The sequence below is a fragment of the Lepisosteus platostomus genome, chromosome 7 (assembly GCF_059453375.1).
Source record: "Lepisosteus platostomus isolate fLepPlt1 chromosome 7, fLepPlt1.hap1, whole genome shotgun sequence".
Classification (NCBI taxonomy): Eukaryota; Metazoa; Chordata; class Actinopteri; order Semionotiformes; family Lepisosteidae; genus Lepisosteus; species Lepisosteus platostomus.
Genome location: NC_142617.1, coordinates 54739128 through 54766401, shown reverse-complemented (window position 1 = coordinate 54766401; position 27274 = coordinate 54739128). Strand labels below are relative to the sequence as shown.

The window sequence follows — 27274 nt, the reverse complement described above, 5'->3', positions numbered from 1 at the left end:
GTCTGTTTGTTTTCTCACTGCTTACTTCCTGCTTTGCTTGTTGAAAGTGTCCCATGTTTTCTTTAGAAACCTTAGAGGCCACCAACACATGAAAGCTGAAGGAAATGTAATTACAAATAACTACCAAGCTGTCATATTGATTTGCTTGCAAAATGCAAGAAATCTGTCTGGCAAGGTGTATGCAAAGGTTAATAAAGAAGCAAGCAGATGCACTGAAATCACTAACATTTTCATTATGAAGTGTTAGTCCGCAATTACTTACCATTGAGTGCTTATATTCAGCTTGGGAGCTAATAATTGAAATCACTGAAGCCTGTTTCCTTATTAGTTATGGTCTAATTTATAGACAGACAGTTTAATTATATTTAATTAAGATTTCACAGGAGGTAGACCATGTAGAAATATTCAGCAAAACATCAAAACATTAACAGCTAAGAAAAAGACAAAAAGGGTTTTTTCAATCCTTTTGTACACTTAATTACTTTTTTAATGAATAGAAAACAACAATACAACAGAAAAACAACTTCAAATACTTGTTCTTTGCACAATGTCGGCTTTTATTGCAGATGATCACATATAATACATTCCACGTTTCATGCAAGTTTACTGTTTATAAAAGAAGAAGATAGGCCCACTAGCCTTCAGTCTCCATCTTCTTCAGCTTATAATAGATATAGTTTGTAAGTACCGTAAGTGAGTCATCTTGATTTTTCATTTTGGCCCCATAGTTGCACACGGTATGAGAAGAGATAAGTTTTCTTCTTTTATCTTTGACACTTTTTACATGCAAAGTGTGTAATACATGGCAACTGTATTATCAGTTGATTGCATCTGAAACAAAATCTGAAACAGAATGACCATTTGATTGGATATTTTTTATTTTGCACCTTTATGCCCATAGTATTTTTCACTGAGGCTTTGAATTTTGTACCAATTTATTTGAAAATTTCTACATAAGGGCTTCATAATGCCTTCATGACTTCTACACAAGACATTACAATCACACACAAAATGCCTCATAGGGACATGCGCAAATGACAATGTGCATGAGAAGTCATGAAATTTGTTTTAGCATTGCAAAAAGCACTATATAAAATTTTAAAACAATTTTCATGACTTCTTATAAGAATTCTTATAAGAAACTTTCTACCAAAAGTGTAGAAAGTTTTGAGCTTGATGTTATGGTGCACTAAGCTTTCTGTGCACCATAACATCATTAGTCCAATGGACTGTTTTACTTGGCACAAATATTAATCCAAATATTCGTCTCCTAGTATTTTTTTATTACTCATGTACTGTATTGTGCCACATCTATTCTCTGCAGTGGGCATTCAGAAAGCCTCTGACCCAGTTTCAGCATTAGCTAACCTCTGTATTCCATTCTTGGAATACAGAACTACCTCTTCACCGCCACTCTATTTCACTTCATCTGCCAAGTTAAGGAAATGCTGTTAGATAGAACTGAGAAACGACTTAGTTTTGTAATAGTTTTGACTATTTACAGTATGTGTCTTGGTTGTGTGCTAGAATGATAAAGAGTTATTGATTCCGTATCTGTTTATTTTAAAACATTTGTGCTGGAGATTTTTGTTTACTACACTAAAGTCCTGTTTTTCTGGTGTATTCTATGTATGAGCGATGGGTTGAATTGGTTTATTTACAGTCTGGTATGAACAAGAACTACAATCTAAAACTTTTAAATATATTTTTAGCTTGGTTCTAAATACATTTAGAACTTGGTTCATGTATATTTTATCTCTGTGGATGAAGAGTATAGCATGGTTTAACCAAATGCTTCTGGTATTATCATAGTGTTTCTCTTGTTGAAACTAACACCATTAATTATCAAATGAGCATGGAATGAAGCAGGTTCGCCTATGAAATAATGCACCAGTTTATGTTTCTCTGTCATAATTTAATGACTGAAAATGTGTGCAGATGCACAGTATGAAATGAATTTCTCATGATTCAAGTTGATTCTGTACTTGATTGCATGACACTGGATCTGGCTTTCCTGTGAACTATTTGAGAAGACCTTTATTATTTCTGCTCCTGAAAATGGGATGTTATAATTATTTTAAGAAATCTCATCATCACATTTTTCCTCTGGAGAGGATTTAATCACATGTCATACAAGTGGTGCTGTATTTTCTGAATAAAAAGGGCTTTTTCATCACACTGAGAAGATAAAGAATTTGATCCAGGCATTATACTCCTCCTTTAATGTGGGGTGAATTCAGAATAATAAAAAGAAAGATCAAAATGTAATAACCTGTGCAACAGTATTAATTCTCCAGTGTTATGTTACTTTTCACAATGACTCTTGTGTTTCTGCCCAGCAACAACTCTAGCACTAGGGCCATGTGGTATAACTAAAAACTTCTGTGTGGGTTTTTTTCACAGCCTGTTGCAAGCAATCAGAGAAGCAAATAGAACCCCACAGCCAAGAAGAGCAGGCACTCCTACGAAGAGGGCTCAGAGCAATGCTTGAACAACGAACAGAACTTCAAGGCAGCAAGGAAGCAAAGGGATTTTCTCTTAAAACCAAAGCTTCAACCAGCTCCCTTCTTCAAAACATATTTTTTGCTGCACAAAAATGCCTAGAAGGGGTACTTTGGATCCAGGAGTGAGCTACGCAAAAGAATTCTAGAACTACAAATGGACAGGAACTGTAATTAATATTTTTCATTGAATTCACTCAAACGCTTGTCTTTTATAAATATAAGGTTTTTTTCTTACTTATTCGAGGTGTTTGTGCAAAGCATAGAATATGATCAGTGCTGTCCCATTTTGGGTTCTGAGAACCCTGCTTGGTCTAAGCTGGATGTTAGGGGTCCAGGGGCAGGAGGACAACAATCCCTGGAGACAGGTGATTCAGTGGGAGAATAACGGACGAGTGTTCAGCCTCCTAAACAGTGGCTCAGAATACCTCCCAGCTGGCCAGGAACAGGACAGGAACCCCACGGTCCTATTGGCAGACTCAGCACGCAGTTCACGGAGGACACAGGGGAATTTGCGCAGACAAGCACCTTCCAGGGGCGCATCTGAAACTGTCCGAGGGCAAACCAGGCATCCTTTTGGTTTTGGGCAAGTGCCTGAGAATTGGCGACAGGCAGCAGCTGGGGCTGATAGCAGCAGTTCCACTCGATTCCATTCTTCTAGTAGTAGGTTCAGGCAAACTGGATCTTCTTCATCATCATCATCTTCTTCTTCTTCTTCTTCTTTCAACATACCATCTTACCCTCAGTTTCCTTTTGCACAACAGCCATCTTACCCTGTACCTTATGACCCAAACCCTGTGAACATTCCTGTCCCTGGTCGAGGCTATGACTCCTCATATTACAGAGAAAATGGATACACCAATGGTGGCACAGGTGGTTTTACAGGTGGAGGATTACATCCTTTTCCACCACGTCCACGCTATGAAGATTATGGTGAGGAAACACGTTTCCAATCTCAAGGAAATTACCCATCTCAAGGGAGGCCCTATGTGCCCAACTCTGCCTCTCCACAACAGCCCCAGCAGTCAATCTCTGATGGTTTGGACCGTCGCTATACACACAGCCTTTACAACGAAGACACTGCAGCCCAAGAAACAGGCCAGGGTACAAGAAACTCTTCTCCTTCTCAAGAAAGAACCAATCCAGCTGCTAACTCTCCTGTCCACAGTCCACAGTATGAACAATTCCCACCTTTCCGGAGTGTGAATCCACAGCCGCCTCTCGTCCATCCCGTTCCTCCTGTAAGAAGCCCAAATTCTCCAAACACAGGACTGGAAAACCCTCAGATCCCCAATTTGAGTCTGGGGAGTGTTTACCGACCAGAGCAAAGAGGTAAGAGCACAGAGAAAATGTCACCTTAAAACAAACTTACCAAAAACAAAGATGTACACATGGGACAACTTAAGCTTTTTTTTTTGTAATATAAAACAAAGTTTCATTTGGAAATTGTGGACAATAGACATATTGCAAGCACAATTATTCATTTTCTATGGTCATTTGTGTGACTCGGTCTAGACAGCAGCAAGCAGTAAGGGACCATTGTTTGATCTCATTGTCTCTTTTTCAGATATATTAACACACATGTGCTGTAAATGTGTCTGATTTAATTCATGTTGTAAATGGAAGCAGTGTAAAGTGAATGCATGTGTCTTGTCACATCTAACCTCATGTTAGCCAAAGGAAGAAAAAGGGGCGGAAAAAATATTTATGTTACTGCAGTCAGACTCAATTTCCTGGAAAGGGAAGCTTCTTTACAATGAAAGACGATTTTTTTACTGGAATAGCCATTGTTTTAAATAGTTTCATACTCATTTTATTATACATGTGAGTCTCACAATAAATAACATTTCAACCAAAGCCTTGACTGCTACAATAAGTTTGTAAATGAATATCACCACGTTCATTTGAGGAGAAAAATAAGTTAATTTATTCATATGGTTGCATTTTTTATTAAAGGAACAACTGATTCATGTTTCTTTAATATATAAATTCCAAACTGAGAAGAAAAAAATATTTTGGCTGATGCAAGCTCTCTTCTCCTTAAATTTACCCCCATTTAATAATTAAAAAGTAACTAAAAAGTGTAATAATTTGCTTTGATTTAACATTTTATACTGATTTATATAAAATCCCTTCTGAGGTTTGTCTCAAAAGCTTTTCTATGTTAGAATTATTGTTACCAGTGGAAGTATCTTTGTAACTTTAGGCATTTTGCAGCTGTGGGGAAATGCAATAGAAAATAACAGTAGAAACAGTACACCTGTGTACAATACAGTACAACACAAGGTCAGGCAGTGCCTGAAAGGAAGTACAGTATGTCACAAAAATCAGTTAAATATAGTTGGCAATCTGCTATGGATAGCTCTTCACTGATAACTCTTTGTTAAAGCATTGTTTTAAGTACTTAACTGAAATGAACATGCAAATTTAGAATTTACCAACTAAGTGAAATAGAAGAAGAAATCCCATGAATGACATTTAAATCACTATCAATGCATGCACTGACATGATACATTTATTGGCTCATGGAATGGATGCTTTTGATGGCAACTGTTAGGTTATTTTAGCTCATAGTATACCACAGCATCTCTGGGATACAATGAGCTACCCATGTATCCACCACCATGTCTTAATAGATAGGATAGTTGCATTTCTTTTTTTTGAAGTAACAAAAGTAAAACAATCAACAGTTTAAAGAACCAGAATCGTGATTATGCAAAAAAATTAAATCAGGTATTGTATATGTTTTCCTTACACAGTTTATTAGTCCTAACAATTTCAATTTGGTATATAGTGTGACCACATTTTTGTATATGAAACCTGGGTGGATTTCAATGAGTAGGGATGTTATAGTGGATAGTCTCTGTGACTTGAATGACTCAAGTTGAATGACTTTTTGAATAAAATCAATATATTTTAACTTGAGAACAAATGCAATCCATGAGAAAATGTAGGTTTGGAATTCATGACACAAATAGAAACTTTCAATTTAATGTGAACAAACATTTTTTTTTAAAATCCCTGTATAATTGATAAGCTGTGTAATATTCATGTTTCCTGTAGAAACACCAAATATTTTAGGATCCAGTAACATTACATAGAAAAGCCTACTCTATGTACAATGCAAATGCAGGCCCTCACCAAGTGTCGTAACTTTCATTGTCATTTTACAGTTTCCACCACTACTGTAATTATGTAGACTCAGGTCAATGATTTTTGCCATAAGTTAAATCTGCCTTATCTTGCACCTACAGTATATGTTTATGTTGTTTTCAACAACAAATAATACAATTAATTACAATAATAAACATTATTTTTTTCCCTTTTAGTTGTGTGCACTTACCAATATGTATGTTCTTAATAAAAAGCTAAATAGAATTATGACATGTTAAAAATCAAATAAATCAGAAAATAGGAAGTTGAAAGCAAAAGAGCAACCTCTGTATGTGATAAATAGCTCTTTGTTCTGTTTGTGTTACCCAACCACTTAAAACGGAAATCTGTAGTTCCTCCAGATTAAGAGGGCAGAAAACAAAGTTTCACCAGAATTGGAAAAACAAGTTGCCAAGAAAACCACAGCATTTCCTACAGTCATGTCGAATGCTTACATGAAATGCTGCTTGGCTCACCACTCCTGAAAGAAGGTGACAGAAAAGATAATGACTTAGTCAAGAGATCCTGAAAAGTTCATCTTATTTTCCAGGAAGAGAAATGGACAATCGGTGTATTAGACGTGCTGTCCTTCTGAACCAAGATGACGCCATGGAATTCTTTCATTATACTTGAACATAAACACAGCTTTGCCCTCTGTGCTTAACAAGCAGTAGTTTAATTCCTAGAAAGTGTACTTTCTATGTAGAGTAGATTACAGATTTTAAAGTGTCTAATAGTTTTTACAATTTCTATTTGTATTGCACAACAAAAAAGTAATGGAATTAAGACATGAAATTCTCTTATCCCTCTGCATCCAGTGGGTTTTCATGCTTAAGAACCTTAAAACATGGTACCAGGGATGTGCCATTTACAGACATCATACACCATAAGGAAAGACAACCCCTTCCGTCCCTCACAACAAAATACTAAGAAAAGTCTTAATAACTTGTTCCATTGTCAGTGCTTATGGTGAGTCATATAATCAAAGTGAGGCTGTTCTGCTATGTTGAAAGACTAGAGGTGGTGATCTTAGCTGTAGATACACAAGGATTGCACTAGCTAGAAAGGCAGACTTTGTTGTGGTTAAATTCCCCTATATGTTTTTGGTACAATGTGAGGTCCATTCCTTTTTTAGCTCCTGATAAGTTTTCTCAAGCAGTCTGGGATAAGTTAAATGAAAAAAAAAAAGTTGTTTTAAAGCAGTTAAGAAATTTAAATTGGAAAGGGTTTTTGGAACCAGAAAGTGTCAACAGAAACTTAGTCAGACGCAATGGGTTTTATATTATGCTTATCTTGAGATTCACTGGGAGGGTTTTTTTCAAAAGCAGTATCCTGCAGAAATTTGTGCACATGTGCAAAGATTTATTTTTAAAAAGCCTCTTCCAAATTTTAAATGTAGTAATTGGTGTTATAGTCAAGGCTTTAAATACCTAAATAGGTTTAAATAAAACTGTTAAAATAATAGTTTGAGCTTCTTAAAATAGAACATAAAATGTGGTTCTGGTGATAAAAGGTTATATACATCTTGACAAAACTATTTTATTTAAACACTGTTTACCAGATGGTGTGACAGTGGTGTAGTGGTTAGCATTACTGTCTCACAACACTAGAGCCTTGGGTTTAATTCCTGGGGTTCTCTCTGTATGGAGTATGTACAGTATGTTATCCCCATATTCATGTGGTGCTCCGGTTACCTCTCACAGTCAAAAGACATACTGGTAGGTTAATTGACATCCAGGAAAATTGAACTGTCATCCCATCCAGAGTGAATCCTGCCTTGCGCCTGTTGCTTGCCAAGATAGGCTCTGGGTAACCTGTGACCTTGTTTTGGATAATGTACTGTAGGTAGAAAATTGATGAATGGATAAGCGGACAGTTTACCAAATGGCAACAAACTTTAATTACAGCTGTAAATACTGTAAATGTCTGCTCAAACCTTAAAAAATAAAATCAAAAGAATTAAAAAGAAGAAATATTACAAAGACATAGAAAGCTGTTATATACATAATAGGAATTATATACTGTAGGCCTACTGTGAAATATTTTTTTAATTCAAAGTAAATTTATTCTACAGGTAATTCCAGCCTAGAATATGTACCACAGTAGAATCGAAAACAAAGAAAACCACTTATTACAACATGATATTAATTACCATTTTTAATATAATGAAACCTGTAGATTAAGGAACATCTGGTTGTTGTTAGGCTTTGACTAAGGGTAGTTGGTCAGTGACTGTAAATAGGATAGCTAGGTTAGCAATTCTGCTATTAGAATGATCCATTTCATTCTTGCACTAGCTCCATCCTGTTTCAGCGTAACTACATCACAGAATTTGAGCAATTCAAAAATTATGCATCATTTCTGCTACACTGCTTTACTGTCTGCCTGCCAGTTGGTTGCAATTATTAATGTTTTTCTATTTTTAACGGGATATTACTTGCTTCAGCGTAAGCTGTTTGACCAACAATTTACATTACTGTTACTGCCTCATCTTGTGTTCATCATTAAGTCCAAGACTTTAAGCCTAAAGATTCCATAAGGGCAGTTCATCAGAACATACTGCACTTTCTGCTGTTTTCAAGAATGTTGGTCTGCAGCCCAGTCTTTATAAGAAAGGAAGTGAGGTCATTTTAAGTTTTAATTGTGCCCCTGAGCTTATTTCTTTTTCCTCTCCTTGCTATAGTAAAACCATACTTGATGCTGAATAGCACATGTATTTGAAAATGGTATGAATGTAGTGGAAACTATAGTATTATATTTATACTTATAGGATTTAATGCAGTTATTTTAATGGTTAACAGTGTTCAGTGTGTTTGCTGAAATGAATGTGCTCTGAAACATTTGGTACTTGATTTAATCTGCTTATGTTAAAATATAAAAACTCATTTTCAAAGAGGCCTTTTATTCAGCATGTAATACTACAAAATAAAGGTTTGGGTATACAACTTTCAGATTGATTACAGTGTCTGTATTTGCATTAGCTGCCTAATTATTGGATTAAACTCAAACATTGCAATAATATACATTTATTTACTATTTTTTCACCTAAGAATAACAGAGCATCGTTTGTAAAATGGAAAAACAAGACAATATTTTGCAATACAGGATTTGGAAGTTTTGTGAATAACAATATAAAGCTACCAAAGTGATAGGAAACAATTATAAATGTTAATTCTCTGTTGTGTTATTACAATTTCCCTCCACCTACCCTTTTTTCTATTAAAACAGACTTTCTGTAGAAATAATATACTCTTGTATGACATCATCCCTTCATTAGCTGACTAAATAAACATAACAGTACTGGACGTTCCTTTAATTAAAGGCCAGTAATATTGTTTGGTATTCTGGACTTAAATCTTATTGTTAATTATATTTTTTTCTAAATGAAGGCATTTCTTGTTGTTGTTTTTTTTGTAGGTTTCAAAATACAATTCACCTAATTAGGTATTCCAACATAGATGCTAAAAGACAGCTTTATTATGAAAGAGAGACAAAGATAGGACAAAGATAGCTGTGCTATTTTCTTCAGCTGAAAACATTTTAACACCTAAATTCAGGCTTCAAGGAAGACCTTAACATTAAAATGCTTCTTCTGTTTCACTGTGATCTTGGGTCACAATCAGTTGATGACAATCTGGAATTCAATGCAATTAGTCACCACTGATTAAAGAAGAGATTGTTTTCACTTTCAGGCTTTGTGAATGATTCAGATGGTGTGTGTTCATCAGATATTCACCATATTACCTCTTCACAAAGAAATTTCCAACTTAAAATGGATGTGTGCTTTATAAGGATAATATTTGAATTGCAGTGTTTCAATATCAGCATTCAATTTTTCCATTTTCAGAGGGAAATAAATGTATACCTTAGTATTATAATATATCAAGATGTAAGTGTTTTCAGTAGTTTCTGTATAAACTGTACTGTGTATATGATGTATTGGCATACATCAGTTAAAAAATAAACTAAAATATAAACCAAGAAAGATAACATTTCTCATTCTCTGTATGGTGTGGTGTTTGCAGTTAGTGGGTTCTGAAATATGTGAAACAAAAATGATTAATTTCATATTTTCTTAGTTTTGCTCCATATATGATCATCTTGAGGAATATGCAACTGTCTAAATTCTGTTTTCATCAGATAATTAAAGGTTAGAGATGGAAGTGGATTCACTGATACTCTTCCATGGTCTTTTTCTAGGGTTACCAGATCTGATTCCTGACCCAAACTATGTGCAGGCTTCCACTTACATCCAGCGGGCCCACCTCTACTCCCTGCGCTGTGCGGCTGAGGAAAAGTGCCTTGCCAGGTAAAAACATAACATCTTTTTATCTCTGTTTAACTCCCAATTTCATAAAATTTCATAATACCTACATAATAATAAAAATAAATACATAATAATTCAAATAGCACTTTCTTGCTGTAGCCCACAGATCGTTATTTCCTCTGCAGGAAATGATATTTTACTCTGATTAACCTAATAACTGGGTTCATTCTCTTGACACTGTGCGTGACATAGGAAGAGACTAAGTTTAAGAGTTCTTCATCTAACTGTCTATGCTGTGCTGTTTTACAGCTGTCATGGTGGTACAATGAACAAAGTTAGTTCCAACATATTTTCCATTTGCTAATAGGAAGACATTGATGTAGTCATGGCTGGTTTGGAAATTTTCCTCCTTATCAAAATATGTACTATTTTAGTAAAGTGAGACACAAGGGGCACCTTTACATTCCTCTGTATTTTCAATATTAATTTTCACCATTGGTAACCTTAGTTTCATTATGCCCCTGTAAAGAGTGCTTTCATAGCAGTACAGTTCTTATTCTGCTTTGTCAACACAAGCTATTTAACAAGAGTGCTACAGTGTATCTTCTCTTTTGGTCAGTCAGGTATAGTGTCATTCATATTTGAAATGTTATTGCTGCAGCCAGCTGACCAGTGGATACAACTTTATACAGCTTTTTTCATAATTGTTATAAGTAATAATCATGGACAGATGTATTTCATGGTAATCATGGACAGATGGCTTGATATAATTTATAATTCTATGCAAAGTCAACAACTGTTACAAGATAAATGAGTGTTGTTCTAGTCACTAGGTGCCCCTCTGGTGTGTGCTAATTTTTTTGTTTTATATTAGCAATAACAAGTGATATTATTCTTTCTTTTCCAGTACAATGTGTTTGCTGCTGTTGGCAACATTTCAAAATTCACTAAACAAGTTGGCCTCTGTACACATGAGGTTTTACTGTTGGTGTTAAATGCATCATTAATTGTAAAATAAAAGTCAGCCCTGTTAACAACATGCACTGTGAAACCATTAATTTTTGAACTCACATGTAAAAATTTATTATTTGTTTTCTTTTTTAGAATTTGACATTACATTTTAAAAATCGTAAACACACCACAATGATATCCCACAAATAAAGAGTGTGAATCGCTGTGGCTGAGTCACTAAAAAAGTCTCAACACAGTTACAGCCCAAAAGGAAAAACATCAGTAAACAGTGTTATTTGAGAAAATGTTACTTCAACAGCCATTCGGATTAAGCAGGATGGGAAGCTTTGCTCTGGTAAAATGTCCTAGACACAGCTTGGCAAACTGTGTTGTAAGCCTGTTGATCCAGCTTCAAACCTCTTTTACCAAGGATTTCTACCAAAACTGTTTTTTGTAACATGGGTTTTGTTTCACTCTTGTTTTGTGCGAACAAATGCCTATAAGCAGGTGACTACAGAGTTATATTAAAGATCTCTGATAACAATAACACTGAACAAGAAATACCACTGTTTCCTATGTGAACCTGATGTGTAACTCATCAACTCATCATTTTATCACCTAAAACATTTCCATTGTCACCTTAAATTGTCTTTCTAACAAACTAGAAAAGGTCTTTTAAAAGGCATTTTACAGAATTCCTTCATTCAACTCATTTTTGCCATACAGATGTTTATCTGTTCTCTCCCCTTGCAGCTCTGCCTATGGTTCTGACGCATCAGACTATGACATCAGGGTTCTTCTGCGATTCCCACAAAGGGTTAAAAACCAGGGAACGGCAGACTTCCTGCCCAACAGGCCACGCCACACTTGGGAGTGGCACAGCTGTCACCAGTGAGTATTGTTCAGTACATCAACATTATTGCACTTTTTTGGATGGTGAGCTCACACCTGAAGAAAGCTCCACGGCTGAAACGTTTTTTTCAGCATGGAATAAGCCTATTACTTGTTCCTTTACTTACTCAAAATCTCCCTTTTAATAATGTAGTCCTTGAAAGTATTTGAAACAAACATTATTTGATTCTGAAATGACTACAATTTAGTATCTGTATGTTAAAAAGTCATTTTCACACTTTTTTATGCCATGTGTTGTAAAAGGAATTATAAGAAAACAAATTGGAGCATATTATTATTCCAGTTAAAACTCGTTCAATTTCACTTCCCAGGCAGGTCACATTTAAATTAGTCTCAGATTACCAGTGTCTTGACAATGGGATGTGTGTTACAAACATCTTAATTCTTCAAATTACTATGTGTAATGGGCTCTGTCTTCCTTACTATTTGCAAGCTGCGATCAAAAGAAAAGGAACATTAAGTACCACTTAACCCTAAAAGATTACTATTTTCTCCTGAAAATTATTTCAAGGCTGAGAAAATTAAGTAATTAAGTAAGGGAAACTTGGTACGCAGTTTAATCTTGTTCTATTATGAGATTCTAGTCCAAAGCCTAACACATTTTCTTTATTTTAGCATGGACATACTATTCAATCTAGTTGGAAACTTTAGAGAATTTTTATGAGTTTCCAGTTTAAAATCTTTGGACCTCATATATTGCATCAAACGTGTGTATTGTTAGGGATGTAATATCATTTGTGAACCTCACTCAATTCTTTATACTTGGACTGGACATGCATCCCCAATGGCATCATTAGGTTTAGGATATAATGCCTTGGATTTCTAGTGCAGCTCAGAGGATTTTGCTTTCCTAATCACTGTGGTATGTTAACTGACCATTAACAGATTAGAAACATTTCAGAATGACGTCAATAGGAATTGCTTCATTTGGTCTCTTAGGAGTTTGCTAGCTTGTATGAGGACTGGAATTGATCAAGAGTGAAACTACATAAATTATCTTTCAGTGTTTCTTCCACATACTTAATAAGTTTGTCTTTATATACAGATGTTATATGCTTATAAAAGATAGCTTCAATAAAAACCTTCTATTAGCCTCACAGTAAATCTGACCACTGGCCATTTATAAGAATCTCATTTTTGCACATGTGTACATCACATTACATCACATTGAATTATGCCTGTACTATTTGTATCAGTGTATATTCAGTGTTTATACCAGTAGCAGTACTAAGTTTTGTTTTAAGGCCATGATTGAATAAAACAAAAAAGATCAGCATAATACATTTTTTATTACCTAATGCTAACTCTTAGCATTACTTGAGAATAAAAGAGATTTGGATTAACTGACTAGTGAAGAATAACAGACATTCAATTGTGTCATCATTTTGTGAATACAGACTATCCTGATGTGCTAATTAACATAAGAAGTTAGCCAAAACTCAATGTATTTAGTGAAAGTAATAACTAAGTAGCTGCGTTATATTACATAATAAGAGATATTATCAGGAAATGACACATTATGTTTAACAGAAATGTGGTGGAAATGGGGAACAGACATATGTTTCAGTAATCTAAGCAGAAAGCACACTCATGAGACTACTAAAGTAGATGCGTGATGCATGTATATCTAACACGCTGTATAAGCAGGACTAAGTACAATGGACATTTGCCAATGTACATTTTCTACACCTTGTGACTAAAGGTAGAAAAGTCCTGAGAGCCATGCTTCAATTTGTAATTTACAACCACCAAATCAGAAGAGCCATTTCTGATTTTCATTCAAATTTAGAATAACCTTTTATTTATCTTTAGCCCCAGTTTTAATTTGAAAGTGGCAACTGTTATTCTATTCAGCTGATTGCTGTCTTCCTTGATACCAGCATGGGAGTGATAGAAAACATGCACACTTTCCTACAGAGCACATTCCATAAAAAACATCTGCAATTTTTCACACTGCACGTCTCAAGGTACCTACAGGGGCATTAACATTGATTGTCCAGCTTTCACTGACAACACCATGAATTGGTTTGTAATTTGATTAGGGTATAAATATTTAGACAATTTATGTTTTTATTCTTAAAATCATGATTAATACTACCTTGTTAATAAATACACAAAATATACTCCATTAAGTGACACAGAAGAGTGAATTAATAGAGCTTTTATCTTATTATTAATCTGACATTCCTTACATCTTACTGGATGACAGAATACACTTAAGTATTTGTGTAAATAAATCATGTTTATGGTTTAATTTAGCATTGCAATGCACTGTACGTGAATGTCTGGAATCGAAAGGTATTTGATTATAAGTACTTTTCACCACATTTTCTCATCTTTTAGATGAAAATGTATTTTAAGCACAATTTAAGGATTTTTTGCCCGGGAAAAAAACAGATCTTCAGAACAAATGCCTCTACTTTGTAAGGTTGGTTATTCAATTACAATCCAATGTTTTGTACACCAACTACTTAATGGCATTTGACCTAAGAAGTCAGAGGCCACCATTTGTTATTTGTGCAGGTGCTTTGTGGGGTTTTTTAGTTTCCTGATGTCTGGGTGGCAGTTTATGGAGTGCAAATGTCAGGGCCATGCTAAATATTTTTTTTGTCAAGACCGCATTCTCTGATGTAACATTCCCAGTAAATATGCCATTAGCTAACTCTCGTGCTCAGAACAAATTTTAACTGGCAGAAATTAGTCATAAAAATTAGATAGAGGCATTGGAATGCTTTCTATGTCCGGCTAAGAAGCCATTTTTTAACTCTCATTCAGACTTCCAGTCTCGCCTGCTGAAACATGGGTGGTATCCAACCAAGGCTGAGCATAAAGCACTTCTGAATAGTACTCAAGACAGAACTAGTCATGCATCCAGTCTTTAAGCAAATGTTCTCTTCAAGAAAAAATCTACAATTCCTTAGCCGTTTAAACCAGATCCATACATTCTCTATGAATTGAGAATATGTACTTTTCTAAAATAAGTAAGATAATAGTGTTAAAAAACCCATAGGCTAAATTACCCTTCATGTTATATCTACTGGTCTATGAAACAGCTGCACAGTGGATTTTTGCTCCAGCAATTCAATTGGAGCCACCTGGGTATGAGAAAACCGATTTCCTGGAATTAGTGGACCAGTGCATTCCAGCCTTGAATGTACACGTTCAGATGAACATTTCTCTCTGTAAGATGCATACCTTGCATTGTACTTTATAGGACAAATAAAAATGTCAAGACATTCATAGTTTTTAATATAAACTTACCAAGCTAGTAGTTGATGCTATACTGGCCACCTGAGGACATTAAATTAGCCTCTTCTGTAATTGCTCTGTCTGTGCAATCCAGTTCACCTCGGCTTTATGCAGTTTGTTCACTCAGTCACTAAGGGAAAGTACAGACTCCAAAAGAGTTGTTCAAAACCTACTCAAGGTCAGTCAAATGTCCAGGTCAAATACATATTTTTGATTCAGACACTATGATACTGTTGTTCAATTTATTCCTTTTTTACTCAGGACCTACCTGGTCCATAATATGAACTTGACATTTACAAACTCAACCTGGAGATTCCTGTTTCAGGGTACCTGGAAAAATGGGGCTCATTGGCATACTGTACATACTGTATATTTGTAGCTTTCTATATAATAATCTTCATTTACATATAATAAAGATGCAATATAATAATAAAGATACATAAAATCTGAAATTGTTTAAATACAAGAAGAAAAATTGAAAAAATACAAAATTATAGATATAATATATTATTATTATATACCCACCTGAACTACAAAATTATATTATCTAATTCCTAGCATGATTAAATTCCTGTCATTTATAATAATTTAATAACAAACAGAAGAAAACATTTTTGTAGTAAATGTTGCAACATAAATGTTATCTGGAACGAGTCATTTTAGCTGTCCATTTTTTAGTTCTTTAATGTTACTGATGCCTTTCAATAAATCTTTTCTGGACATTTTACTAATTATTCTTATTAAATAAAGTGTCTCCCAACCAAATGGCCATGAATGGCTGTGTGCTTTAGATTATTGCTCTATAACATTTAAATGTTCCATGGACAATTTATTCTGCTTCTATTGTACAAAATTGAATTAAGTTTAAATATTTTTTTCCACAGAAAATCTGGATTATAGTAACAAAAAATACAGTCATCACAGACGTTATTACCAATTACAGAAACCAATTACAGAACAAACGGTTGCTTTGTGTCATATAAGGGCAGAAGGAATGGTTTTTGTTTAGATGGTGTCACGCTTGGCTTGGCAGGTAAAAAGATCACATAACATCTTTTTATTTTAAACCAGTTAAAGAAGAAAAAAGAAAGAAAAAGAGAAAGAAAGAAAATCAACTTATATAAGTACTAAAAACCTATTTCAAACGAACTGTGTTCTATTCTGCAGTCCTTGTTCAATCTATTACTAACACTTCACAATGTTCCAGGGCTTTGGAAAATATTATGTACTGTACCAGTCCCTAAAAAAATTCTTCCCCACACCTCTGAAGACTTATTTGGTAAATATAGAACAGGCCTGGACATACTCCCTTACATCCTTAGCAATTGTTGGCCACCAGAAGTCTCTGGAGATAAAATCCAATCTACGGCGGACTCCAGGGTGTCCGGTGAAATGGGAGTCATGTCCCCATTGAAGAACCAAAGATCTAACCGGGGTTGAGACGAATAATTTATCCGGGGGCACTGAGGAGGTACCATCTGACCAACCAAGACGCTTCTAACTATTTCTTCAATGTCCCATCTTAAGGCTGCCAGGAACTTACCAGGTGGAATGATGGGCTCGGGAACCAGTTCAGTCTCAGGAGGGTCGTGGATGCGAGAAAGAGCATCAGCTTTGACGTTCTTGGAGCCTAGAGTGTAGTTGATAAGGAAGTGGAATATGGTGAAGAATAGGGACCATCTAGCTTGGTGGGGACATAGACGTTTGGCAGATTGCAAATACGCCAGGTTTTTGTGATCCATGTATATCAGGAACTGATGATGATCTCCCTCCAGCCAGTGCCTCCATTCCTCCAAAGCCAACTTGATTGCCGGAAGTTGGCGGTTACCTACATCAAAGTTCATCTCTGCACGAGATAACCTTTTAGAAAAGAAGGCACAGGGGTGAAGAAGCTGTCTTTCCCCATGGCGTTGTGAGAGAACAGCACCAACACCATGACCGGATGCATTGACCTCGACAATAAAAGAGAAAGAGGGATCAAGATGATCCGCTTGAGGGGTCCATTTACCTGGTCCTTTGCGAGTTAAAAGTGTTATAGGAGCAACAACAAAGCTGAAGTTTCAAATAAACCATAAACCTCCTGTGAAAATGAGCAAAACCAAGAAACCGTTGTATGTGCTTAAGGTTCTTAGGTGTGGGCCAATCTGTAATTGCAGTGACTTTACTTGAGTCCATTTCTATCCCTTCAGGAGAGATTATGTAACCTAAAAAATGGATCTTGGAAGCTTGGAATGTAGGTACACTTTTCCAGTTTGACATATAGTTAATTCTGTATGAGCCGAAAGAGTACTTCTCTAACATGGAGTACATGATCATGGAATTTATTGGAAAAAATTAAAATGTCATCCAAGTATACCAAGAAAAATGTTTGTATTAAATCTCGAAAAATATCATTAATAAAGGTTTGAAAAATCGCTGGGGCATTTACTAAACCAAAAGGCATGACCAAGTACTCATAATGTCCATGGGTTGTCATGAATACGCTTTTCCACTTGTCCCCTTCATGAATACGGATAAAATTTAGGCCCTCAGTAGATTCAATTTGGTGAAAATTTTGGCTCCGTGCACGGACTCAAGTGCTGCTGAGATATACTTATGGAGGGAAATGTGTGGCATCCTATCTAAACATTGATTTTGGATTAAAAAAACAAAACCTCTTCAGCTGTCACCCTTTAGCTCCCTGATGCACCACGGAGAGGCTTAGGACAAACTTTTTATCACAGGCTAACCATATGATGAATAACTCCAAAGACTGGGACTTTTACTATTTTTAGTAAAATTTTTAGGAATAGTGCACTATATAGTTTGATTAATTGTGTCAGTGTACTGTGTAATGTCTGTTTTGAAGTGATTGTCATGTCTGTATATAGTAATTTGTAAGATCTTTTAGGTCTAGAAGCTGTGCTGGCAATTTTTCCCTTGGGGATTAATAAAGTGTATTGTATCATATCATATTGTTTAAGGTAATCGATTGGCTGAATTTTGAAAAGCTTGGATAATTAGTCCATGTAGGTATAAGCAAATGTGGGGTGTTCTTTTTTCATTTAATCTCAATATAGATTAAATCTTGCAACGTTAAATGTTGCTTAAGGAAAAATCAGTCACTCTATGAGGAACAGTAAGAGTCACTCACAGCCATATTAAGACACTGATTAATAGATTTATAAGGACTGGTTTATACTGTATAATGTTACCATTATTTTACATATTGCTCTTAATTCAATATAATTCAATTCAATAGGTATATGGTAGCGCCCTTGATAATTAGGAAATCCCTTGTTTAATTGACTAATAGCAAGTAATTGGTATCTTTTAAACACAAGCTGGAGCACGCGAACACTAATATTACTTAAAACTATTTTACAAGTCAACTAGATAGCTTGTTGTCATATTTGCCCTTTAAAACAAATAAAACTTAATGACTAAAATCTTACAGACCTAGTCAAAAATGATCATTTAGCAGAGGTGTCAAATAGTTTGAAATCATGTTCTTTTCATGATTATCAACATGCTTTATAGGCACAGAGACTTGCTGAAATTATTAAACCCAAGCAGATGGATTTCAGGGCATGAATTAAGCTTCTGTACACCATAAGAAATCCAATGGGTGCTTCATCCTTGTATTATTATTATTGCTATTAATTAAGAAGTACTCTTCACTAGTGGTTTGCATGTTTAGTTTGCTGGAGGAAAGAAAGAGATGGTGATCAGTAAAAATATATAATCTACAGTATACTGTATGCATCTATATTTTGCTAAAAAACAATACAACGGGTATTTTGAGAAGTCACCTGAACAATCATTGTACTAAAAACAGATTTGCATCTGTAATATTTAGAGTAATTAGCAATAAAACACTGATAGTTTTTACATTTTTGTTTGATTTTGTTTAATTTTGTTGTTTATGTGTCAAAAACAAACTCTAAGTTTCATCTTTAGAGTTATTCATGCAGTCTGCTTTAAATTGACAAGGTTAACAACTTCGTTTCACAGGTCATAGCTGTGGTTTAGTGATCATTTAACTGAGCAAATAAACCATCTCTTTAACAAAAGTATCAAATTGATTTTGATATCAAATTGTTTTCTTAGTGTTGTTTGCTTTTTTATTTAATGCCTGTGGTTTTGTGTTAGTAATGTGTTCACAAAGTCATGTCTTTGTGAAAATCATCATTGAGAGTGAAGCAGATTTAAAAGTCTCTTAACACAATTATTTTTCTAACATTGTGAAATGGGTCATAACAATTTAATTTGCTCATTTTCCACGATTCATCTTGTCTTTAGCTATTGTTTAAGTGGAACAATATTAGAATTAACAAGGATAGAGTGAGCCCCACAGTGTGAATCAATTCATAAAAATATGTTGAAGGTTTAGATTTGTCGAACAAATGGTAATTACTCTGACATTAATTGACACACATCAATAAGATCAGGATTTAAAAAATATACCTTTTCAACAAATTAATCATGCCCAAATGGGATCTGCCAAATGCATTAAAATCTTTTAATAATGAATTCATAATGGAATATAAAATAAAGGAAACATTAAAAGTCAAATGTCACATAGGGCTTAAATACTCACATCTTTATAAGTGCAGTATGTACCTTTTAATTATAATAATTTAGATATAAATTTAGTCTCTCCTTTTTTACTTACTTTAGAGTAAAATGCTTCCAGTCCCTGGAAAGAAGTTAAGTTTACAAGGTGCAATATTTCCTGGATTCTTCGACCTAAATGATTTAGACAGGCCGGTGTACAGCAGGGTCCCAAACTTGGTGTCTCATTACAGTGAACTATTGTGAGTAGCCAAATTCACATATAAGCAACTCCACCCCTATTCTTCTGCATAACATATTACAGTATGTATGGTTACAAAACATAAGTCATCCTTCCTTATATGATCATTAAAGTACTAATGCATTTAAGTTAATTTAAAATATTGCTGATCAACTAAAACAAACAACACTAATCACAATTTTAGAGTAATCGCTATAATAATGATAATAATTAATAATTGCTTAGACTTTTATAGCTCTTTTCTGGACACTCCACTCAAAGCGCTTTAAGGGTAATGGGGATTCCCCTCCACCACTACCAGTATGCAGCCCCACCTGGATGATGCGACGGCAGCCATAGTACACCAGAACGCTCACCACACACCAGCTATCAGTGTTGAGGAGAACATAGTAATGAAGCCAATTGATAGACAGGGATTATAAGGAGGCCTTGATTGGAAAGGGCCAATGGGACATTTGGCCAGGACGTCGGGGTTACACCCCTACTCTTTTCGAGAAACGGCCTGGGATTTTTTATGACCACAGAGAGTCAGTACCTTGGTTTTACGTCTCATCCGAAGGATGGCACCTTTTTACAGTATAGTGTCCCCGTCACTATTCTGGGGCATTAGGACCCACATAGGCCACAGAGTGAGTGCCCCCTGCTGGCCCCACTAACACCTCTTCCAGCAACAACCCTAGGTTTTTCCAGGAGGTCTCTCATCCAGGTACTGACCAGGCTCACACCTGCTTAGCTTCAGTGGGTTGCCAGTTGTGAGTTAAAGGGTTATATGGCTAAATAAACATCATGAATTCCTACACTGGGTCCAACCTGCAATTTCTCTCTCTGCCTCCATGTATAGCACACCCCACTGTAAAGAAAAGGGTAACAAGACTGTTAGAGAGCCTATAAAGTCATCTCTGACCTATCATTCCCCACACTGCAGACACAACCGGAAGTGTTCGCTACAATACAAAAACATGACCACGTTGAGATGAGGATGCTGGGTAGTGGCTAACTAGGTAGGGGGCAGGGAGAAGCTAACTCAGTAGCTGGATTCATTTCATGATCCAAGTCTGTTGTGCAGATATTTTGTGCTTACCCTTTGGCTCGGTTTCATCCCGCTCCGCTTTGCTTCCATGCAAGACCTCCTCAGCCAGACCAAATAGAGAATAAGCGAATTTGTGAATGTTAATTTTGCAGGTATTGAGATCCTGCTGGATATAGAAGTAATTTGTGTACTTAACCCCTCTAGTCATAATAATAAAAAAATAATAATAATGTGAGTCTCCGCGGTCACATATTACTTGCATACTGTATGATAAGGTGTGTGCATCTTTAATATTATAATAAATAATTATAATTGCTTAAATTTGAATAATGCTTTTCTTCTAAAGGATCCACGTGTTTTGCATACAGTGCCTTGAAAATGTCTTCAGATCCTTGCAAGTTGTCACATTAGTTGCTTTAAGATTGCAGTCTTGTCATTTTATTGTAGCAATTAAAAAATATGTACATGGGCTTCTCCACATATTCAAAGCAAAAAACAAAAAGAGGTAAACAGATAATTAATTTGAAAGAAAAATTAAAAAGTCATGATTGCACAAGTATTCAAACACATTGCTCTGTCAAACCTAATTAATTTAGATTACAAAATTACCTTAATGAGCAAAACAATCAGTTGAGTGGCCTCTGTCTGTGTGCAATTACAGTAGTTCACATGACTTCAGAATAAATACTCCTACCTGTGTACGGTCCTTCACTCAGTTAATTTCAAGCAAGTATTCAACTATGCAGATCAAGGAACTTTCAAAACAACTCAGGGATAGAGTTTTATAAAGACACAGACCAGGAGAATGGTATAAAAACATTTCAAAGATCCTTAATATCTATTTGAATTCGACCATCTAAATAGTAAAAAGTCAGACACTGCCTACATCAGGCTGCCCCTCCACACTGAGCAGTCAGGGAAGGAGGAAACTGGTTAAGGATGCCACTACATGACCAACAGTCATTCACATTTTGAAAGAACTGCAAAGTTCAGTGGCTCGGATGGGAGAAAATGTCCATAGATCAACAATATCCTGGTCACTCCACAAAACTGACGTGGTCTGACGCAATAAAATTAAAACATTTTGATCTAAGTGCAAAGTGTTACACCTGTCACAAACCCAACATAGCGCATTACTCAGTCAATAGTCACCCTGTTGTAAAGAGTATGTTATCATTCTGATTTAAATCTGCCGGGACTGTGAAACTTGTGGAAACTGATGGAACAAAATACAAGCAAATCTAAAGACTTAAAACTGGGTCAAAATTTTGCCCTTCAGCAGCATAATGATCCAATTCACAAAGCAAAAAACTACAATGGAGTGGTTTTAAAATTAAGAAAACCACTGTCCTTCAGTGGCACATTGAGTCCTGACTTGAATCCTGTTGAGGAATTGTAGAAAGACTTGAAAGCTGCTGTCCAATTAGCAATTCCCGAGCAAATTGGGAGAGCATAAGTAAATGTACCGAGAATAATGGGTAAAACTTGCACAGGGCCAGTGAGCAAATCCGGTAGAGATTTACCTAAAAAGAGTTCCAGCTGTAATTGCTGCCTGATGTGCACCTCCACTTGTCCCAACTCAATCATTTTTGTTTTGGTATAACAGAATTTAATCAGCCACTTCTTAGGTTATTCTAATATGGGTCAAAAGTTCTTGTTTTTTTGGAGACCTGTGAGCTATGTTCTTTCAACAGGCACTACCACAGTATGGGTGAGTTTAGCCATTACGACCTATTGGATGTCTCAACTGGACGCAAGGTGGCAGAGGGCCACAAAGCTAGTTTCTGCCTCGAAGACACCACATGTGACTTCGGTCACTTGAAACGCTATGCCTGTACATCTCACACCCAGGTACAGTATCATTGTGGTAGAGTTTTGAAAAAAAAATCAATAAAAACTACATTAGCTTGTTTTTGTATATCATGGACTTTTGAATTGTATTCAAAACTTTTATATAAAAAATATGGATTTTATTATTGAATTATGGATTTTTAGAACAGATAATCCTTCTTGGCCGTTGCTCAGCTGAAGCCATTTCAATACTACACCCATTTAGCTATTGTACCATGTATATATTTGAATATATTGAGAAGGTAAAACAAGTGCATTTTTGCCATGAATTTATCTGTGTGAAAATGCTTAATAAGTTAAAAGATGGTTAAAACATTATAAGGATGTGGTTTACAGAAAATATAATGTATAATATAAAAAAGAATAGTATTTAAGTTCTTATCTATATACTGTACTTTTACACAATTAATAGATACAATCTGAAGCAAATCAATCAGTTTGATTTTTCAGAATTCCACTTGCCTTAAGATTAAGATAAATGGTGCTGTATAACATTGAAAAATAAGAAACTTTAGAACATTTTAGAAAATTGTGCAATCATTTGTAAAATAAAATATGATCATGGTATAGTATTTAATCATGGTGTCATTATATCATTGTATCTGTATCATTTACAGATGAAACTCTCATCTTATTTTTCTTCTCCTGCTGTGATCAAGAATTTCAATAAACAAATTCTAACTCATCCTATTGGAATAATAAGCAAATATTTTTAAACAAGCAGAGAATTTATTAAGACTGCATTCATAAATTATACTTAATAATTATTAAGTATTAATTTATTGAGATATAAATTGTTTTCTACATTAGAGGCTGTCTCTTGCTCTTGTGTAGGGTCTAAGTCCTGGTTGCTATGATACATATAATGCTGACATTGATTGCCAATGGATTGACATCACAGATGTTCAACCAGGAAACTATATTCTCAAGGTAAGAATAAAACCCCTTTTGTCATTTATACAGACAGAATTCTGTGGTTATTGTCTATTGAAATGTTTACCTTTTTTGGGGGGTTTTGTTTATATAATAATATTTTTATGAGAGTTAATCCTGACAGATCTACTGTACAAATAATAACCTTTTAGATTTATGAATGTGTCAAGATAATCAAATTACATTAATGACAAGGAACAGCTAAACGTAATTCAATTAGTTTGGATTATCTAAGGCTCCACAGCCTAAATGTGTTTCTTTTCTTCTATTTTCAGCATGGAATAAACCTTTACTTGTTCCTTTGCAGCCTACGCATGCTGACACAGCTACCTACTTGAACTGATATTTCATATAGATAAATAGTCCTTGGATCAATTTAATACTAATTACCAAACAGACTAATTGGGTCAAATGGGCTCCTCTTGTTTGTAAATTTTTCTATGTTCTTATTTTGCCAGCTCATGCATAGTTTATACAATATGCTGATATTATGAGGATTTTAGATTACTACATTACAAGATTTGTTTCGGCTTGTCCATCTCAGCTTATTCATACTCAGCTGTATTAATAAAAAGTTGTTACAGTAGTTGAAAACACTAACGAAGACTTTGAATTGTTGAAATTCAGAACATAAATATTGTAATTTCTGATTGTGTTCTGAGTGTGTCAAAACTTGTAAGACTTTTGCACAACAATGTATGTATAAAATATGTAACAGAGAAAATGAGAAAACTCAAATTATTTTTGGAGGATCTGGACTATTAAATTCAGGGGTTGTTTTGTTATTTACCTTGAAGAGAAGGATACACAGAAAAATATTAAACTTTTCCTTGGGTATATGCTTCAAAATACATAAAGTATACTTATTTATTTAAACAGTGCTGTTTGTCCCACAGCTACAGGTGAACCCCAAGTATTCCATACTGGAGTCAGATTTCACGAACAACGTGGTGAGATGCAATATCCATTACACTGGACGTTTTGTCTCAACAACAAACTGCAAAATTTCCCAGTAAGTATTGCTGCTTGTCTGAAATATGGGAATCAAAGAGAAGACAAAAAAAAGTTGTTTTTACCACATTTACCTATTACCACCTCAAAGACTGATCCGATTGCTGCTCACAAGAGCACCCAACTTAAGAACTGGATCTCTTTGCAGTAAATATCTTTTCAAAAATCTTTGGCAAAAATCCCTATAAACATCTCTGGTTTATGAAAATGTAATTACTAACCTGTTTCCAATGTTTGGTAACTACAGTAGTTTTGTTTCAGTTTCATTCCTTGTCTTGTGTATTGTATTTACGTTTGCACTGTAGCATTTTCCTGTACCTGCTTCAATTTACTTGTGCTAATGAGGATTTTGACTGGGATTATTGTCTCCAGCCTTCTGAAAATGAAACTAACAGTCTCATTTTAAATAAAATGAAAAATGTATTTTTTATCATCAAAACGTTTATTTTCCCCCCTCAAAGGTCCTGATCATTCTTCTAGTTCTGTTAAAGAGGGATGAGTTTCCAGGGAATTGCGGTTCCACTGAAATGTGAAAGGAAACCTCTTTTTAAAAGAAATATTTGAACCCAGGAAGCACAGACAGTGGTACAAAAGCATTCAAATACACAAGCAAGATACGTAATGGATCTGAAATCAATTCTGTGGCTGTCTCTGCTTTCTCTATCTTCTTACGGAAGAAACATAAGAGAGTGAAAGCTAAAGATCTTGGACATTTTTAAAACCACCAGATTTCCTGTGTGGTAACCCTTAATCGTATCCATTTTAATAAATAACATCAGATATCTATTGGTTATCAAACAGGGGCCCCAGGAATGTTAAGAGTCATCTTAGTTTTCTATAAAACCTTCTTAACTGTATTTTTATTAAATGCAACACTGACACTGAAAAATTATTACATTCAGAGGATGTATTTTTTTAATTTTGTTGATTTTGTTACTGTATTATGTGTTTGATTACCTCTGTAATGAACACGCTAGTGTCAAAACGTTTGAAAACTATCCTCTTGGTGTCAATGTAAAGTTTGAATATCTGTGGATCTCCTTTCAGTCTACCTTTCTGATTCTATATTATACAGGGCTGCTGATAAATGTGCTTATCTCTTTATCTTTGTATTTTCTTAGTGTCTACAAAGTTCTTAACACTAGTAACAATCAAAGTGTTAATGAAAATTCATTTAAGAATGTAAATAGTAATAAACCCACTGTTGCATGTTTTTCATGTATGTTTTTCCTTTGTATGTATTTTTTAAAGAAGAGGTTTCAGTAATGTATCCTACCTGAGATTTTTTTTAAGTATACATATATCTATACATTAATATTTTTAAAGAAATTCTGATTTTCTCTACAGTATATCCATTAATTTGGCAAAGAACGACAGACAATAAATTGAGCTACTGCTAGAACATGTAATGTTTATAAATCAGTAGCTATGGCTTAAAATGCAGAGAATCATAACACTGTCTCTACCTACCTCTGTAAAAGGGAGCTATTATTTCAAACAAAATGTGACAGATTAAATATTTAAATCCCAAGTCAAATTATATTTTCATGACTACCAACACAATTCTATACCATACATAATCCATTGATTTCTTTAGAATATTGAAGCAGAGCAATTAAATGTTTCTATTTTTAGAAAACATATTTTTTATGAAACAGTATTGTACATAAACAACTAAAGGTTTGATTGTTTCATATACTGTACTAGGATAGTATCAATAATGCAAGTGAGTCACAAAATAAGTTATCTGAGTCGAGGCAATTATACAAAAATAAAGATCATAATTTAAATTCGAAAACACTTTGAACATTGTGATTTGCATTTATTTGGACATAACCTCCCTCATCGGTGCTCCGTTTGAAATAAAAGAAATACTGGAAATGAAAGATTTTAGTAATATATACCAAAGAATTCTGTTAAACAAAATGAAAATTTTAACTGTTAACTTATTGTCGCCCATCTCAATCGATACATTATTTTAATCATTTTTGGAAAAATCTGTGGCTCCTGCTGATGTGTTTACTCTCATGTGGTTCACATTCATGTCTCAATAATTAGGAGGCTATTGAAAGCAGACTGCTTTTGTTTACCAGGTTTTCTGTTTGTTCTTCAGTCATTATTACGAGCCTGCCTGAAAATCCAGGATCACTATAGCATCTGTGAAATAAAGCAAGGAATGAATCTGTGACATTGTATCTGTGGGTCTTCTTCTAAATACCCTTGTGCCAAACTGAATTTATTTTCTGGCTGATGAAATGGCTACTGCACAAGGTTTCTCTTCATTCTTCAGGGGTGTGATAAGATCAGAAATAAGATCATTGGTGGTGGTGTTTCTCAGCATTAAAAAGAACTTCTATATTATCCTCTATCCACAAAACAATAAATAAATGGTCAGTCTTGTACAGTAGTTGTTTATTATATAATGTTTTAAGCTGCCAAACAGCTACTGTAGCTACTCATTGGGGTTTGAGCCTATCAAAAGCCATGGTTATGAGAGAGGTTTGAACCTTTCTATCAGCTTAGGATGTTGTCCAGCAATTATGAAATACTGTAGATTCAAAAGTAATGTAATTTTACATGGAGCTTTTTGTGTACAGTGTACAGTAGGTTAGGAAATTAAG

General features: G+C 34.8%; 1 protein-coding gene across 2 annotated transcripts; it reads left to right on the top strand.

Moving 5' to 3' along the window:
• Positions 1–2403: 2403 nt before the first annotated feature.
• loxl1 (lysyl oxidase-like 1) lies at positions 2404–26841 on the top strand. Of its 2 annotated transcripts, XM_088641287.1 has the most exons (7): positions 2404–3833; positions 9855–9963; positions 11626–11763; positions 22553–22709; positions 23544–23639; positions 24539–24654; positions 25115–26841. In XM_088641287.1, the coding sequence occupies exons 1-7, from the start codon at positions 2771–2773 to the stop codon at positions 25119–25121; spliced, it is 1686 nt and encodes a 561-aa protein (XP_088497413.1). In that variant the 5' UTR covers positions 2404–2770; the 3' UTR covers positions 25122–26841. The 2 variants fall into 2 exon arrangements, with proteins under 2 accessions (XP_088497413.1, XP_088497414.1); XM_088641288.1 differs by having other exon boundaries at positions 24539–26841.
• The last annotated feature ends 433 nt before the right edge of the window (positions 26842–27274 follow it).

What these genes read in the sequence shown, in the direction of transcription:
- loxl1 (XM_088641287.1), top strand. Translation starts at nt 2,771, where the DNA reads ATGATCAGTGCTGTCCCATTTTGGGTTCTGAGAACCCTGCTTGGTCTA. An exon ending in TTACCGACCAGAGCAAAGAG is followed by an intron (nt 3,834 to 9,854) that starts GTAAGAGCACAG and finishes GTCTTTTTCTAG; the next exon opens with GGTTACCAGATCTGATTCCT. An exon ending in CCTGTACATCTCACACCCAG is followed by an intron (nt 22,710 to 23,543) that starts GTACAGTATCAT and finishes GCTCTTGTGTAG; the next exon opens with GGTCTAAGTCCTGGTTGCTA.